Source organism: Esox lucius, chromosome 3 (genome assembly GCF_011004845.1).
Source record: "Esox lucius isolate fEsoLuc1 chromosome 3, fEsoLuc1.pri, whole genome shotgun sequence".
Lineage (NCBI taxonomy): Eukaryota > Metazoa > Chordata > Actinopteri > Esociformes > Esocidae > Esox > Esox lucius.
In genome coordinates, this window is record NC_047571.1 from 16,781,879 (window position 1) to 16,797,998 (window position 16,120).

General features: G+C 37.7%; 1 protein-coding gene across 9 annotated transcripts in view; it reads right to left on the reverse strand.

Annotated features, from left to right (window-relative positions):
• Positions 1-4,692: 4,692 nt before the first annotated feature.
• Positions 4,693-16,120, reverse strand: part of st18 (ST18 C2H2C-type zinc finger transcription factor) — a 51,603-nt gene continuing 40,175 nt past the window's right edge. For 6 of the 9 annotated variants that reach the window (XM_020041810.2, XM_020041808.2, XM_020041821.2 and 3 more), the window contains 13 exons: positions 15,721-16,010; positions 15,029-15,243; positions 13,072-13,317; positions 12,439-12,551; positions 11,646-11,708; positions 11,201-11,269; positions 10,870-10,932; positions 10,528-10,608; positions 8,001-8,225; positions 7,753-7,841; positions 7,487-7,590; positions 7,254-7,400; positions 4,693-7,040 (listed from right to left, as the gene is read on the reverse strand). In XM_020041810.2, coding sequence (XP_019897369.1) covers positions 6,900-7,040; positions 7,254-7,400; positions 7,487-7,590; positions 7,753-7,841; positions 8,001-8,225; positions 10,528-10,608; positions 10,870-10,932; positions 11,201-11,269; positions 11,646-11,708; positions 12,439-12,551; positions 13,072-13,317; positions 15,029-15,243; positions 15,721-16,010 — 1,846 coding nt within the window. In that variant the 3' untranslated portion in view covers positions 4,693-6,899. Of the gene's footprint in view, positions 7,041-7,253; positions 7,401-7,486; positions 7,591-7,752; positions 7,842-8,000; positions 8,226-10,527; positions 10,609-10,869; positions 10,933-11,200; positions 11,270-11,645; positions 11,709-12,438; positions 12,552-13,071; positions 13,318-15,028; positions 15,244-15,720; positions 16,011-16,120 lie in introns of those variants that run through there. The other 3 variants (XM_020041814.2, XM_020041809.2, XM_020041830.2) reach the window with 3 other exon arrangements.

A 16,120-nucleotide genomic window follows, 5' to 3' on the forward strand; every position in this document is an offset into this window, starting at 1 on the left:
TGTGCTTTGGGTAATTGTCCTGTTGTAGGAAGAAATTGGCTCCTATCAAGTGTCATTCACAGGGTCTGGCATGGCCTTGCAAAATAAAGGGATATCCTTCCTTCTTCAAGACCCATTTTACCCTGTACAAATCTCTCACTTTACCACCACCAAAGCACCCCCAGACCATCACATTGCTCCCACCATGCTTGACAGATGGTGTCAGGCACTCCTCCAGTATCTTTTCATTTGGTCTCCATCTCACAAATGTCCATAACACCTTTTTCCAATCTTCCTCTTTCCAGTGTCCTCTTTTTGTTCTTTTGCCCATCTTAATCTTTTCTTTTTATTGGCCGGTCTGAGATATGGCTTTTTCTTTGCAACTCTACCTAGAAGGCCAGCATCCCTTTGTTGAGGTGGAAACTAACGTTTTGTAGGTACTATTTAATGAAGCTGACAGTTGAGGACCTGTGAGTTGTCTTTTTCTCAAACTAGACACTCTTATTTGTCCTCTTGCTCAGTTGTGCCCTGGGGCCTCCCACTCCTCTTTCTATTCTGGTTAGAGACAGTTTTCCCTGTTCTGTAAAGGGAGTAGTACACAGCGTTGTTTGAGATCTTCAGTTTCTTAATTTCTCAGAACAAGAATGGACTGATGAGTTTCAGAAGAAAGTTAGCTGTTTCTGGCCATTTTGAGCCTATAATCGATCCACAAATGCTGATGCTCCAGATTCTGAACTAGTCTAAATAAGCCAGTTTTATTGCTCCTTTAATCAACACAACAGTTTTCAGATGTGAGAACGTAATTGCAAATCTAACGAATTAGCCTTTTAAAATGATAAACTTGGATTTGAAACACAACAAGCCATTGGAACACAAGACTGATGATTACTGATAATGGGCCTCTGTATGCCTATACAGATATTCCATTACAAATTAGCCATTTCCAGCTACAATTGTCATTTACAACATTTACATGGTCACTTTTTGGATTGTGAAAGTGTCGCTCTTGAGCCAAAAGGATTCCCAGAAAAGTGTAGAGTATACTACTGCATGTATGTGCCCCATGTCATCAAAACCACTCATTTTCAAATGTGAAATTTCCTTGCTCACTGAGGTATGATAGTGATTTTACTTGCAGATATACATATTATACATCCAGACCAAAATGGGAGTTTAATATAAAAAATACATGTATATATTTAGTTAATTCACAAAAGTCCCAGAGTGCATCTTTAAACATCTAACTTCTCTGAGTTATGCAGTCTTCCCTACCAAAATCAAAAGGACTTTGACTACATGAATGGCAGAATTATTTCTTTGAAAAACAAAGACAACATTTAAATCCTAAAGTGGCTAAATGGATTGCCCTGTGAAATCCACATAAAATCTCCACATAGTTTTCTCACCTGCAAATAATCTTCCTCCCAACCATTATTGATGGAGCACTGCTACCATCTCTGGATGATCCTGTTACTACAGTCATATTAAAATGCAGTAATTCTGAGGAAGTATGGTCAAAGTGGGAAAGTTGCACCATAGGCGTGTCTATCAACACTATATTTCACTGTTTCCCAACATGAAATACATTTTTGTTCTTTCATTTAATATTTGCAGTTCTCTTCTCTAAATGGACAGTGTATATGGTAAAACTATTCACTTGTATCCCATAGTAGCTGATAGCATTTCCATTTATATGGCCTTCCCTTGCCTGTTAATACCAATAAAGGGATTGTTGCCGCAGGCCTACCTTTGACCTACCTTTCCCTCCAGTTTCAGGGACAAATGTCTATTTTTTTAATGAATTGTATTGCAAATAGTGCTGGCAATAATGTTTGCTACCATTCTCAGTAGTTTTCCATCTAAATGATGAATACCTGGGGACAATACTTTTCCCTCCACTCCCACATAAACCCTAGAAAATGTGAAATTGCAGTGCCTTTCATAGTTAGATTTTGTACGCAAGGATATGAAGGTTCAACAGTTTTTTGTTGGTATTTCATGCCTAAGGTCATCCCCCTTTGTGAATTAAATAGTCATTAAAATAATTGGCCACATCATGAGGTTTTGTGATGAATGAGCCATCTGCTTCAATGAAAGACAGAGTTGAATTGGTCTTTTTGCCCATTATTTTATTTAAACTATTCCAAAGCTTCTTTCCATCATGCTTCATATCATTTATCTTACTTTCATAATACACTTTTGTCTTCTTATCCTTAGGTTTAGTCACATAATTTGTCAATCTACAGTAAGTGTGCCAATCAGATTTGTAGCCAGACATATTAGCCACTCCTATTGCTGAATATTTTTTGCCAAAATGTTTTTTTCTCCAGATCCCCATCAAACTATGGCACTCTAACACACCTGACAGTTTCTTAGTAGGTGCATGCTTTTCAATAATCGGGAGCAGCAGTTTCATAAAAGCTTTAAGTGCCTTTTCTGTGTGCACCTCCTTACCTTAATAATGACCTTGTTAAATGTTAAACTTAAGAGTCTCTAAGACACTCTAAAAGACACCAGACATACAGCTTTGGAAAAAATTAAGAGATCACTACACCTTTCTTTTCTTTCCTTTCCAAAAATGTCAAAAAGGAAGGTTTTGCTTGAGGAACAGAAGGGATAAAAATAAGAGACCATTGCAGATTTAACACTTCAACTTTTTTGCAAAGGATATTAAAAGGTGGAGTAGTGGTCCCTTAATTCTTTCCAAAGCTGTATATGTTGGCAAGAGCTCTAAAACTCGATAAATGACCTTCTCTCTCTAACTCTATTAACCTGTTGATTAATTCTTGCCCATAAATGTTTCTTTAAAAAACAAAAATTAACCTTTATTTTACTGAGTAAAGTAAGAATAAATCTAATGTACAGTTTATACTTAGTCTAGTAATATAAGAATCATCAGGTTTATTAGGTTTTGCTGTATGCACCAATTTCTGTCCCTGGGAATGTTTGTATATGTCATGTTTCACTGATCAAGCTTAAAAGTAAAAGGGAGCAGATGAGATTGGTGCAGTGGACAGACAACGTTTTAAAATAAATAAAAAAATATCTGATCATTAATGGATTCACTTCGATTTGTGTATTTATAACACATTTAGCTTTAAGGAAAGTACATTTTTGCTTCTATAGAGCCAATTTCCCTAAATTGTATCTGTTGCCATGAGGTGGAGATAAATGTTATTGAAAACAAATGTACTGCAATTCTACACATTTTGCCATAAGTTATGATTTTTTAATTACTGACAAGAAAATCCCTATTTGCCCCTAGGCACATGTCCTGCATGCTTGGTGTGTATATGGCTATGATTGCTACAAAATTAAATAGCTCACTAGAATAAGTACCAATCTAAAATGTTCTACCCGACTAATATAATTGAGTGAATATCAATGATTGACATGATATAAAAAATGAGGATTCACAACCAAATTCCCAAATTGCACCTGGTGTATTCTTCCCAAACCAAAATAAAAGGATTAGAGCCTGGGACCTGCTATTCCTAGTGGTGGCAGAGCCTATGTGTCGTGCCGGGCCTGCGTACATTTTAATCTAATAAGCAAGCTCAATGTGAGGTGATAATTTCAAATGGATTGATTTGTACTGTTTCACTGCTCTTGTACACTCTCTTTGATAACCGTCTTTGCTGTAGTTCCCCATCTGTTTGTCAAGGCCTGTTTACTCAAATCTAAAAACATCATTCAAGTATATGTATCCTTAAATAAAATTATACACATTGTCAATTTAATTGATTTAAAAAACGTAGATGTCAGCCATTAAATTGTCAGCTATGCACAAAGAATATATGCTTTCTATGGAAATTTCACAGTTGGTTTACTTAATCAACTGACATTTATTTTATCTACTCGCCACCAGGTGGCACGGACTTCTCATCCTTAGGTGCTGGCTTAAAAAACCTACAGGCCATGTTTGAGGATCAAAAGTGAATTATAAACTGGGTGTTTTGAATCCTGAATGCTGATAGTCATGGTATAAGTAAACAATAAGGATTGACTAGGTGAGGTATATAGCCAATATACCATGGCTAAGAGCTGTTCTTAGGCAATATATCACAAACCCCCTTATTGCGTTTATAAATTGGTTATCAATGCAATTACAGCAGTAAGAAATTGGGTCATACCCATATACCACGTATTTCAGCCAATGAGCATTTAGGATTTAAACCCCCCGTTTTATAAGGGGCCATATACCACAGGTATGACATCACATTTTACTGCTCTAATTGTGTTGGTAACAGTTTATAATAGCAGTAAGGGGTTTCAGGGCTTTGTGTTATGTGACCAATATACCACAGGTAAGCACTGTGTCCAGGCACTTAACAATGTGTCATGCTTGAAAACAGTTCTTACAGTGGTCTATTGGCCATACACCACACCCCTTATTGCTTAAATGTATCATGTGTAAATTGTCTTCTGTCATCCAGCAACTGCCTGCACTGTTGGCTGCAATGTGGAAAAAGCCCAGAGTGAAAGTTTAAAGACGAAAGGATGTCGCGCACCAATGGGCCAATGTGATTTAAGTATTATTTCTTGTTGCTTTTTTCTAACTTTGACGATTTCCCAAGGAGCATTGTTAAATGAAATTTAAATGCATTTGAAATACAGTGTCAAAGCAATGCCTGGAAATCTACTTTACAAACAAGTTGTTTAAACGATTAAGCAGTGCCAACAATGCCAACAAACTGGACTACATTGTCTGGGAATCGCACAACCATTTAAAAAGTTTTATTTCTACCATACACAAACTGTACAACACAGCGCATATCTGCTTATGAAATAGTAAAAGTAATCGGAACTTTCCATTTACAAACTACTTCAACCGAAAAAGCATAACATTTTAATGAAAAAGGAAAAAACACATTTTCATCATACTGATATCATTCCACAAAAATCCAGTTCACATTACAAAACATCAAATACTATCAGGGCAAAATAAATATTCTTCACTAAACTTCCTGAGCAAACAATGTGTGTGTTATATTCATGAATTATAAATAAATTAACAATAATTAAGTTAAACAAAATGTTCAATTAATACATTTTAAATATTTAAATGATTTATACTGTGTTGAGTATTGTATTAAAGTATGTTCCTCAACATGTGTTTTTAATTTGGCTATGTTTTGCAGATATGTATTCATTTCAAATTTCTCCTCAAATGTGTAGTTGGCCAAGTCAAACTAAATGCATTTAACTTGATAGGACAATCAACCCATGCAAACCTCTAAATAATAACATTGTACTATGACATTAGTGCTCACTAGAAAATTAAGTTTAATTCTCTGGAACCCCAGGGCAATAGAACTCATCTGAAATACAAAAGAAAAAGTGCAACTGATTCACATGTCAGTTTAATAAGAAATATGACAAACAATTGAAAACAAACAATTAAGAGCAATATTAATATCTAGCAATATCCTTGTTTGTTTGTCCCTTTTTGCTTCAGGTAATAGTGATGTACTGAAAATCAAAATAATTGACAGTCATCTATTAGAACTTGATTTACATGTACCAAGGTGCAAATGCTTATTGAATCTGGCCCTAAAGTACTGGCATTGATATTTCCGCCACCAAGTCCCTTTAGGGAGATATATTAACTACATAAACTGAAATGCCACTTCCACCTTTAAAGTATTAATGAGCATACATTTATGTATGTAAAAGGTTTCATATAATAGTAGGAATCTGAGTAAATGTTTGTAATGGTGTTACATTTTTCATCACCTATTGTTTTCCATTTTGATAATATGTCAAATGTAAAAAAGCACTAACACTTCTTAACCTGTGATACTCCAAAACCTGACTTTGAGATAACAGCTACCGAGACAATGCTTAAATATTTTAAATGGTATATAAACAGTCATTTTATCCTTTGAAAATAAGTGTACTGTATAGAATAAATTAGACACCATTCACATAATACTGTCCTACCACAAAACAGAGTACTGTATATTTTATGTATTCATTTACATGTAGGCACATATATGCACACACAACGTGTGCACAGAAGGCAGTTTAATATCAATATAATTTAAGAAAAAGAAAGACAACATCTTGTCAAAGTGGATTTATCCATTTTCTTAGTGCTGTCCGTTGCTCTGTTCTAGCAACACACTCAAAGTTGAATCTGACATTCTGTTCATTGAATGAAATGAAACAATGTTGCATTTTGCTAAAAGCTGAAAGCAACTCCCTGATTGCCATCAACTTTTAACGTATTGTTGAATTAATTAAAAGATGTACAGTACAGTAGCATTGCATTTTTGATCTTTCGTCTTCATTTTGTTTTTACCATACATTCAGGATTGAATAATAAATAGAAGAAAAAGCAACAATTACAAAAATGTAGATTCTGGATTATTCTGGTGGAGTTCTCAACCTTCATGGGTAGATCCAAATTGTTTTATGACATTATCTGATATATAAATAAACCACCACTAGATGGCGAAAGACAGCTATGATTGAGACTGGAATGTGCTTTAATGTAATATACAATGTGCTGAATTAGGATTTTAAATATTTAGCATTACAATCATAGAAATAAATAAAAATGTGTGGAAATAAATACATTGATGAATAAAGATAATAAATAGCAATAATATGACAAAAAAATTACAAATACAGGTTTAAAATCAAGCAAACCATACAAAATAATTAAGTGCAAGGGGGGTAGAAATCTCACCAGAAGTAACATGTCAAGAGAATACAGAAGCGTTAAAAAACATTACAAATTATTTTCGGCTGGTAATTGTCTCAGTGCATTGCATTCAACGGTGAAATTTGGGCACATTCCCCAAAGCCTTGTCTTATACATGCAACTAAGCCAGCACTGCACTCTCCAGGAAAAACACAGCCATCCAGTGCCATTATCCCAACTCAAAGACATCTACTCTTGGTGGCTTGACAGCTTAAACGTGGATTCCCTTTATAGCCTGTTTGATATTATCCAAGAGAGCCTTACACTCGGGAGAGTAGTCGTGTTCCGAATTGTTGTACATATCTGTTAATGTGTTCACATAGGCTTCAAAATTATGCTCGCTGATGGGACCCTGGAACACAAACATGTTGAAATATTAGTTCACACTAAATCATATAGTGACAATAGAAACTAAATGTCACGAAGGAGTTTTAAGCTGGGTGTCTGTATAAGCACTTTATGTCAACTGTTAATGTAAAAAGGCTTTATAAAATGTATTTGATGGATAGATTAAAAAAAAATGCTTCAAGTGTAAATGGGGAGATTGGGTTGAGCCCTACTGTACCATTTGAGGCAATTGGATGTCTGTGAGACTGTTGATGAGAGCTTGGCTGAGTCGAGCTAACTCTTTCAGAAGGCTGTCGTTGTGCTGTTCTATCATCTTGTTCTCCTCCTCAATTGTCTTCAGGTTGCATTCCATCGACGATATCTGCTTTCAGGGAAGATGTAAACTTGTCAAACTGAATTGGGACTAATTCCTTTGCAAAGCGTCATATCCTCACAGGGGTAGATAGTTACCTGTGTCTGCAGTTGCATCATGTCAGCTTCAATTTTCAGATTGGATTCATTCAATTCCTTGATTTCGTGATCCAAGTGTTGCATGTCATCAGTATTGTCGACTCCTGTTTGAGAATGAAAGATACTCTATGAATTGGGAGCTAAACCTGTGACTGCTTCAGCAAACATACTTGGATGGTAGTGAGATTAACATAGAAATACAACATCGTGCCAAAGCATATAGGTAATGTACTCCAACACAAGAAGATCCTGTTGTCATGACTTACCGCTACTGGCTTTTAGTTTAATAGTCATCATCTCCTCTCCTGTAATCTTTTTCTTGATACTCTGAGCATTAAGTGGGCACCCAGACAAACTATTCAGAAAGAACAGAACATTACAAACATGTTACAAACTCACAAGTCTGTGTTTGAGATTCATCTGAATGAGTCAGAACTGAAGAGTGGTAGACCAAATAGTGAAATAAGAAATATTTCACTACTAGAGTCGTGATGTGAATGCAAGGTATCCTCACCTTCTGTGGGTGACAAACACATTATTGGCATGTCCAAGGCCATTGCAGCCAGGCAGGGGACAGTGGGGCAGTTCCTGTTTGCACGCCTTATTCCAGGGGAAGGGGAGGCCATTGATGGATGACTCTTTCTGCCTCTTGGCAGCCAGAGGGCAGCTGCCCTCACTGCGGTGAGATGTGTACTTCCCCGAGGTGTGGCCCTGGCCATCACAGCCCATCACTGGACACCTAGAATCCAGACAAACAAGGGATCTGTTAGCATTTTGAATTATATACAAATGCATCGCAAATGGGAGCCCCCAGGTGGGCCAGTGCTCTAAGACATGCTTTAATAACATCAAGCTGACCACCACGGTCTAAGTTTGAGCCTTGGCTGTGCCGCTAGCTGATGGCATGCTGGAAAGGCCCATGGGGAGGCGACTTCTTATCACATTCTGGTGAATACAGCAGGTGTGTCAGATGCCTGCAAAGCTAACTGAGGGTGTCAGGGAAGTGGGGTTACCCATGCTGTGCAGGTGAGTTGACAGCCTCACTGATGTTGATAAACATGACTAACTGGTTGGAAAAGCATTGTGTTTGATATTCCCGTACTGCCCATCTTCTGTTTACAAATGATTAGAAAATGTATTATAAAAAGAGAAACAAAACAAAACCAAAAAAAAATGATGGTGCAATGAAAGCTGAGGAAAGCTTGCTACAATCTTCAACTCTCCCAAATCCATTTGGAGTTGATATTATGAGACAGGGCCATAGATGCAATTGGATACGTTAAAATTGGGGGAGGGAGAAAAAGAAAAAAGAAATGTATAGTATAGAACAGATATGATTATCTGTCAGATAGAAGAGGAATCGGTTCAGGTCTATTCATTCTATATCTACCACGTTCAGAAAACCTCCCTGCAGTCTCTTACAATCTGATGTTCTCTCTTCATACTGAGAGGAGGGTTTCATGTTGTAACACAGACTGTTGACAATGTAAGACTGTGAGAGAGGCCTATTGTCCTTCAGATGTGGAAGAGAAGAAAGATTATTGTCACCAGTAAGCAGTTTTTTCCTCAGAATAGTTTGCAGTTCAGGCCCTTTGATGAAGTAAATACAGTATGATCTGAGATATGTAAATCTACTCCGTTTTATAGTTTAGGTATAAGGGAAATGTAAGTAGATCAAAAAGGCTGTCAACTGAGTTGTGAGGACTTTACTTAACCTCTTAAACCTCACATAATAAATACGCACATACTCAAACAAATCATTTTCACAGTTCATAAATATCCATCACTAACTAGACCGGAAGATTTGTCAAACCATTACATTGATTAATCCAGTCAAATGCTGATTAAAAATTTAGTCAACAAAACTGACAAGAGGCTCAAATAATAATGTCAGCAAGTTTCTAATCCACAAAAACTTTGTAATAATAAACACATTCAGACTAGTACGCTATGCAGGTTGTTGGTGTTTGTACAAAAAAAAAAAACAGAAGCGCAAGACGTGTTGAATACTATTAAGAATTATAAGGGTAATTACATTTTTCCAGCTCTGTTTTCCACAGGTCAGTAATGGAGTGACATGAATTACACATAATTGTCATGTGTCCCCTCATGTGAAAGAATGTAATTTGGAGGGTTATCGACCCCTTCCCTTATTGAAAGGCAGGCTGAGATGGTGCAAATGGCACACAAAACTAGTGAACAAACACAACAGAGTGGTACTATAACAAAGCTTGTTGTTGCACTTTGTTGTTCAGCAGAGTACCGGTAGCACTTAGAGGACAAAACAAGCCTAACCCCATTACTTCTACCCATCCATACAACACAGGTACTGTACATATAAGGCACCAGGACAATGGAAACATGCCACATGGCCTATAATTTACAACAATCTAGAAACATTATAGTTGCACTACACCCCCCCCCCCAACCTCTCTTAATGTGTATATGAGATCTATTCCAGTCTAATTCCTAAGCTCTTGGCCCTGCATTAGTAATTAAAAAAGGAGGGAAAGCTCTATCTGTCCAGATGTACATATGAACAAGGTCTCATACATTTGACTTTGGATTTAAGCAGCAATCAATCACATTATAATGTTTTAATAACACTTTTTTTTCCAGAGACCACTGAAATAATTAAGCTTTGCATCAGAGAATCAAAACTTTGATCACTTAAGTACTATTGGAGAACCTTAATAAAAATATAAGAACATCAATGTCATAAGAAAAACAAAATATGATATTGTTACAATCGGGGAAAGTCCTATTAATTTATCTGCTATAAATCAAATCCAAATGTTTTGTCACTTGCTGTTTAAAATGCAGGAGTGGAATTAAAGGGCAATGCTAACTTATGGCCTTTTTACAACAGTTTAACAGCAAGAGGAAGAGATAGGAGTGGAAAAATAATAATATAAGAATATGATAATAACCATCAATAACATTATTTTATTTATTGAAACAACAATCACACCAGTAAAAAAAAATTTAACAACTAATATGAAACAGAAAACCTAATGATAAAAATAAGAAGAATCTCTTACTTCATTTCTTGGTCATCTTTTTCATCTTTGTTTGGTGTAAGCTTCAAACCTCCCTTTCTGGCACGTGGACATCCTGACAAACTACAAATGTTTAGAGACAATATAGTTTAACAATATGGAACACTACTTCAGGGCTAAAATCAAAGAAATCCTTCTCTCATTAATTAGCACATAGCACATCAGTTAAAAAAAAGCATTTTAGCATTTTATGTTCTTGAACAGCTAACCAAATGTCTGCAATTTAAATGAAACGAATTCATCCAAAATAAACATACTCAAAGACATTTCTGTTCATGTGGTATTTATTAAACACAGTCATTCCTGTCATGCAGGCTAGACTACCTTCTGTGTGAAGCATAATTCCCAGTCACGTGTCCAGATCCATCACAACCAGGTGTTGGGCACCTGCAGATGGACAGACAGACACAACAGGTGAAACTCAGTATGTCTGGGACAATCATAATGGAAAGGGAAATAAAACCCTAGTGTATATAAAGGTTTAACAAATACTGGGAAGTTTGTTTTTTCTAATTGTATATTTCAGATTGGTTTTCCTTCTCAAAAAAAAATGTATTAATTAAAATTGACATAAAATATTCCCAAAGTTGTATCAGTGAACACAAACAGCAGACTTATCATCCATAAACAGTGTGAAGATGAGGAGAAAACCTACTTTAGTTCCTGAGAGTTGGCTGCCATCAGCGATTTGAGAGTCTTGTCAGCCAGGGGGCACCCAGATACACTACAGACAATACACAGCAGACACTTATTAGAATGCACCCTTTGATCACAGATCCATTCAACACAAGTCTGACAGTGATTGACAGGTTGTACAGAGCAACTGGGAGAGGTTGTCTTCTTCCAATACATAAGACAACCTCTGGCATTATCACCTCCAATTTGTTTCTGGCTTCCATTCAAACATTTCTCAGCATTTAAAAGTTTGCATAGCTGTTCCCCAACGTTTCAGTGAGAAGACGAATCTGTTTTAAATGACCAATATTCCCCCACAACCATATCAAATAATTGTAATGCTGATCACCACCAACAATCGGCATTGTTCCTCTGAACCAAGCCATACAGTATTTACTAGCCAGTGTTAACAAGTATGTAATTACCTCCGATGTGACGCATAATTCCCTGTAACATGGCCACTTCCGTCACAGCCGGGGGTAGGACAGCTGCAGGAAATACAACAGTTAGTGCGATCATACAACACAATACGCTTCTCATAAAATAGAATCACTTTTCAAACATACTGTTGAATTGCATTAGTGGAAGTTAGTACAGCAGGAAGTTTTAGTAGAAGATGGTTTACTTCTGAACAAATTCTGTTCAACAATGTGTCTGTCTGATGTGTGCATTTTATTTAATGGGTCAGAAAGTCTTTTGTAAAGATGTGTGGTGCTCACTTGGAAGATCTAATAGTTTTCTGTACACTACTCAATTATACCTAATTGTGAAAAAGTCCAGAGCCTAAGTCAAAACATGCAGAGTCTACCTACAAAGTCAAGAGTGATTAGCTCATTTTGAGGACATACAGACATAAAAACTCACTTTTAACAAGATATATTTCCTCTCCACATGAATCTGCAGATATACCAGTCACAACAATATGTAATATATAATGAACATTAAGATGAGACCTAATAATAGGATAGATAATGTCCATGGCATTTCACTGAGCAGGTATTCATTCACCCCACTTAATACAGTATGTACAATCCCATTTCAACAGGTCTGGTCAGGAATTACACTTTTATTATTAATACTGACCATCTGTCAGCTGACCTTTTTAGAAGGAAATGCACATTATTAACGACTGAATGAGCAAGGAAGCCTCAAGATGTCCATTTTGTCCTTCACAGAAACCCAAGAATTAGCCGACCTAGCATGTTTTAACATATATACCTCATAAGCTCTTTCTTAGCATCTCTTAAGAGCATCTTGGTCTTGGGGCTGAACATGCTTGCATCTCCGGAGTAGCTCTGGTCCTCCAGAGAAGCATTGTCAAAATCCTCCTGCTGAGAAAGAATACATTTGAAATGGTAAGTTTTAACTATACTGTATAGTACACTACTTTTGACCCGGGCAATATGGCTTTGGTTGAAAGTAGTGTGCTACATAGGGAATAGTGTACCATTGAGGAGAAAGCCATAATAATAGTGTCCTTCCAAAAACCTTTGGACTAGCTGTCTGAAATGAGTCTTGAACATAATCTAAAAGTGATTACTAAAGAAAATATCCACTTAAAATTCGTAAAGCACAAGCCTATGGGTAAGAGTTTAAGGTTGACTGATTAGGACGCATAAATGATACTTAAACCATTTAACCTCACATAAAATCCACATAGACAGTTTTCATTACAGAATTATTGTTAATGTATTTAGTTTGTCAAAGATTGTGTGTTCAGCCCCAGATGAATTGACTACAATACTACCTGGAATACTAGCTTTGAGGATCACTCAATATAAAAAAAGAAAACACACAGCTGTATTTGCTTTTGTTCAGTTCTTTTAGGTCACTTCTGGTTTTGGCTCTTACCTCTCTGTCTTGCATCATTTGTTGGGCTTTGCTGAAATGAAGGGGTGATTCCCAGGCCTCTCTCTCACATAGGATCTGGTAGAAGGCAGGGCTGATGTGCACACTGCTGGGCGGCTTGGGCAGAGTGGACTCAGGAGGGGACAGGGCAGCGTCCCCCAAAGGCACCTTGGATGGGGCTTTCACCTCCCTACTCTTCTTCATACTCAGGTCCAGAGTGCCGTTCTCATCCACTTCTATGGGCATATCCTAAAGAGGTTCATGAGTCACACTTGTTAATAGCAAAGTTACAAGGGACTATTTCTGTTTCTAGTTTTCTTCAGGAAAGACATACAGTGATTATTTAAAAAATGTGGGTCATAAGTTGTCATTTTTTTCCCATGAGATGCCTTAGCCCACATGACGACAACGCTTCCCGTGTATACCACCCTGATAGCGACAGTGTATTATAACTATGGGAAATAGCTTGAATTGCACCTTAAATCTACTGTGAAAACCAGGCACACGGTAACGATCTGACACTGTGTCAAGTATGGTGTTAATCCATCATCCATTCTGTTGAACAAAATAGTAATCTCCTGGCGTGTGTGGGTTTTTTTTTTTCAGTGACAGCTGTGTCATCTGTCTGTTTTCTAGGACACACAACCAAGATGTCAGCTGGGGGTGCTGGTTTTAGGTCATCACCATTAAAACAAAAATTAAAAAGCTTAATGTAGCATAAGTTCTCTGACTGACAGATGTGTTACTCATGCCGTGCTGTGTGAAACGCTAGGCTATGTGTGCTTGTGACTGTATAGGATTTAGAGTAATGAAAGTGTTACCTCATTAAATGCCGAAATTCAGCCTCTGAATGAAACCAATTATTAAAGGCGTATGTCCCATTTAACCGAACTTCCACTATGTTTTCAACAAAAGAAAACCTTTCAAATGAATTAGAGTAGATGATGTCCATGGACATAACGTTTGTAGCTGTTGGTTCATTTTAATGACGGGTGTGATGGTAACCCTTACTTGTACAAACCTTTCACATGTAGTCGTGATGCTTTTTATTGCTTAAAAATCTATAAGGTTTTCACTGTACGCAAGTCCATTGCAGTAGAACGCAGATGATCAACTTGTTAACACTGTTTTATTCATTCAGTGGGTTGGTACCTGGTACAGGGCCACATTCTCAGCTCAGCAAGCTGGCTTCGGTACTCTGCAGGTGTTGGGAACCTTGAATCATCTATCCATCAATATTCTGACATAAATGATGTACTGTAGGGGGGACTTGCTTCGCTTCTGAGATATTTCTAATGTCATTAGTTGCTATGCTGGCGAACGTAATGCGTGAGGTGTGATGTTTCAGTTGGGAGGATCGTGATTCTCAACGTAGTAAACAGGGCAGTTGTTTTTTCCATTAGAGATTACATAGGATGGACACAACAGGGGTCATGTTTTAAACTAAACTGCTGGGAACTGAACAAACCAAAATCAGATTTTGGATTTGTGTGAATAAAAGTTTTCAGCTAATGAGTCCTTCAGCTGATTGGTTTAATCCACTGAACTAGTTTTGTAGGCCATCTGACAGAGACGGCTTATCCAGGATAATATATTACTAAGCAAAATATCTTTCACCATCTGCAGCATGCAAGACACTTTCATACCGTTATTCTTTTCAGACCATTACCATAAAAGAATAAATGAAATACATGACCACATGTTTTACAGAAACTACAGAGTCTAATTGTAATTGAGAAAGAAGCCTCATTGTATTTTTGTCTTTTGATGTGATTACACACATTTTCTTTTGTATACATTAAAGCGATACGGAGAACAACCTCTTGTTTCCCTGCCACCAGAGACACCATTTCCTTTGCCAAAAACTGTCCTTTTGATGTTTTCCCCTTTTTATACACAAATCAGAGTAGCTTTAAAATGACCACATTAAATACCTTTCCAAGTAGTCTAATTTGATTACCTTTGTGGAGGATGCCAGGGGCCGGTCGGAGATGGAGATGGCCTCCATGTTGTTTCGGTAGCGGGTGGAGAGGTTGAGGATGGCGGTGGTGGCTGCGGTGGCTTGGAGCCCCTCACCTCCAGATTTATAAAGGCTGGGTGGGCTGTGGTGCCCGGGGCCAGGCGTGGGCAGACGGTTGCTGGGGGCTCCCAGGAAGCCAGTGTACTGGAGAGTGGCTGGATAACAGAACACACATTCAGCAAGTTACACAGGTGCATAAGCACAGAAATATATACGCAGAGATATGAGCATATATACGCATCATACAATAACATAAATAGGGATAGATACACAGGGGTATACACACGGATTGCGGGTACACAACACACGCTTGGTGTTGCAATGGAATGGGTCTGTGTTGTAAAAACAAAATGTACTCGTCAAATCACAGTTCCAGGATCTGATAGATCTGTTGTGCACAATAGAAAACAAGCATGATCGTCTTGTTGACAGGAAACTTATGGATCTGCATAATGTTGGTTTGGTTGTCTGATCATGTATTTACATGGTGTCCTATGGAGCTGCACATTTGTGGCAGAAGATGAGCGATGCTCTCACATTGAATCCCTTTAACGTGGTTTGACACATTGTTATGGTACAGCAGACCCCTGCCAACCCCCACCCTTGAATCAAATAAAATGTGTTAAACTCACAGTCAGGGAAGTGTGAAGAAGAGATTTCTTGGTCCTGGTTGGGTGCCATCAGAGGTTGCTTGCCGAAGACCTGTGCATCAAAGCTGGCGTAATCAAAGCGGATCTTGCTGTACTTGTCCATGTCCTTAGTGAGGTTGGCTTGCAAAGCGGCGGTGACAGGATGGTGATGAGCGAACCTGTAGTTGTACTGATTGAACTCCAGCTTCTTCATGAGGGGGGCGAGAGGTCTGGTTGGAGAAGAATCCAAGAAGACGAGGGGTTGTTGTTGGATTTGATGAAGAAAGTGGCTACTGTACGTGTCAAATAAAAAGCATGTAAGGATCTAGGAAATTGACACTTGCAGACAAGTGGGCAGGAATGTGTTGAATCAAAGGCATTTAAAGATAGTATAGACACATGC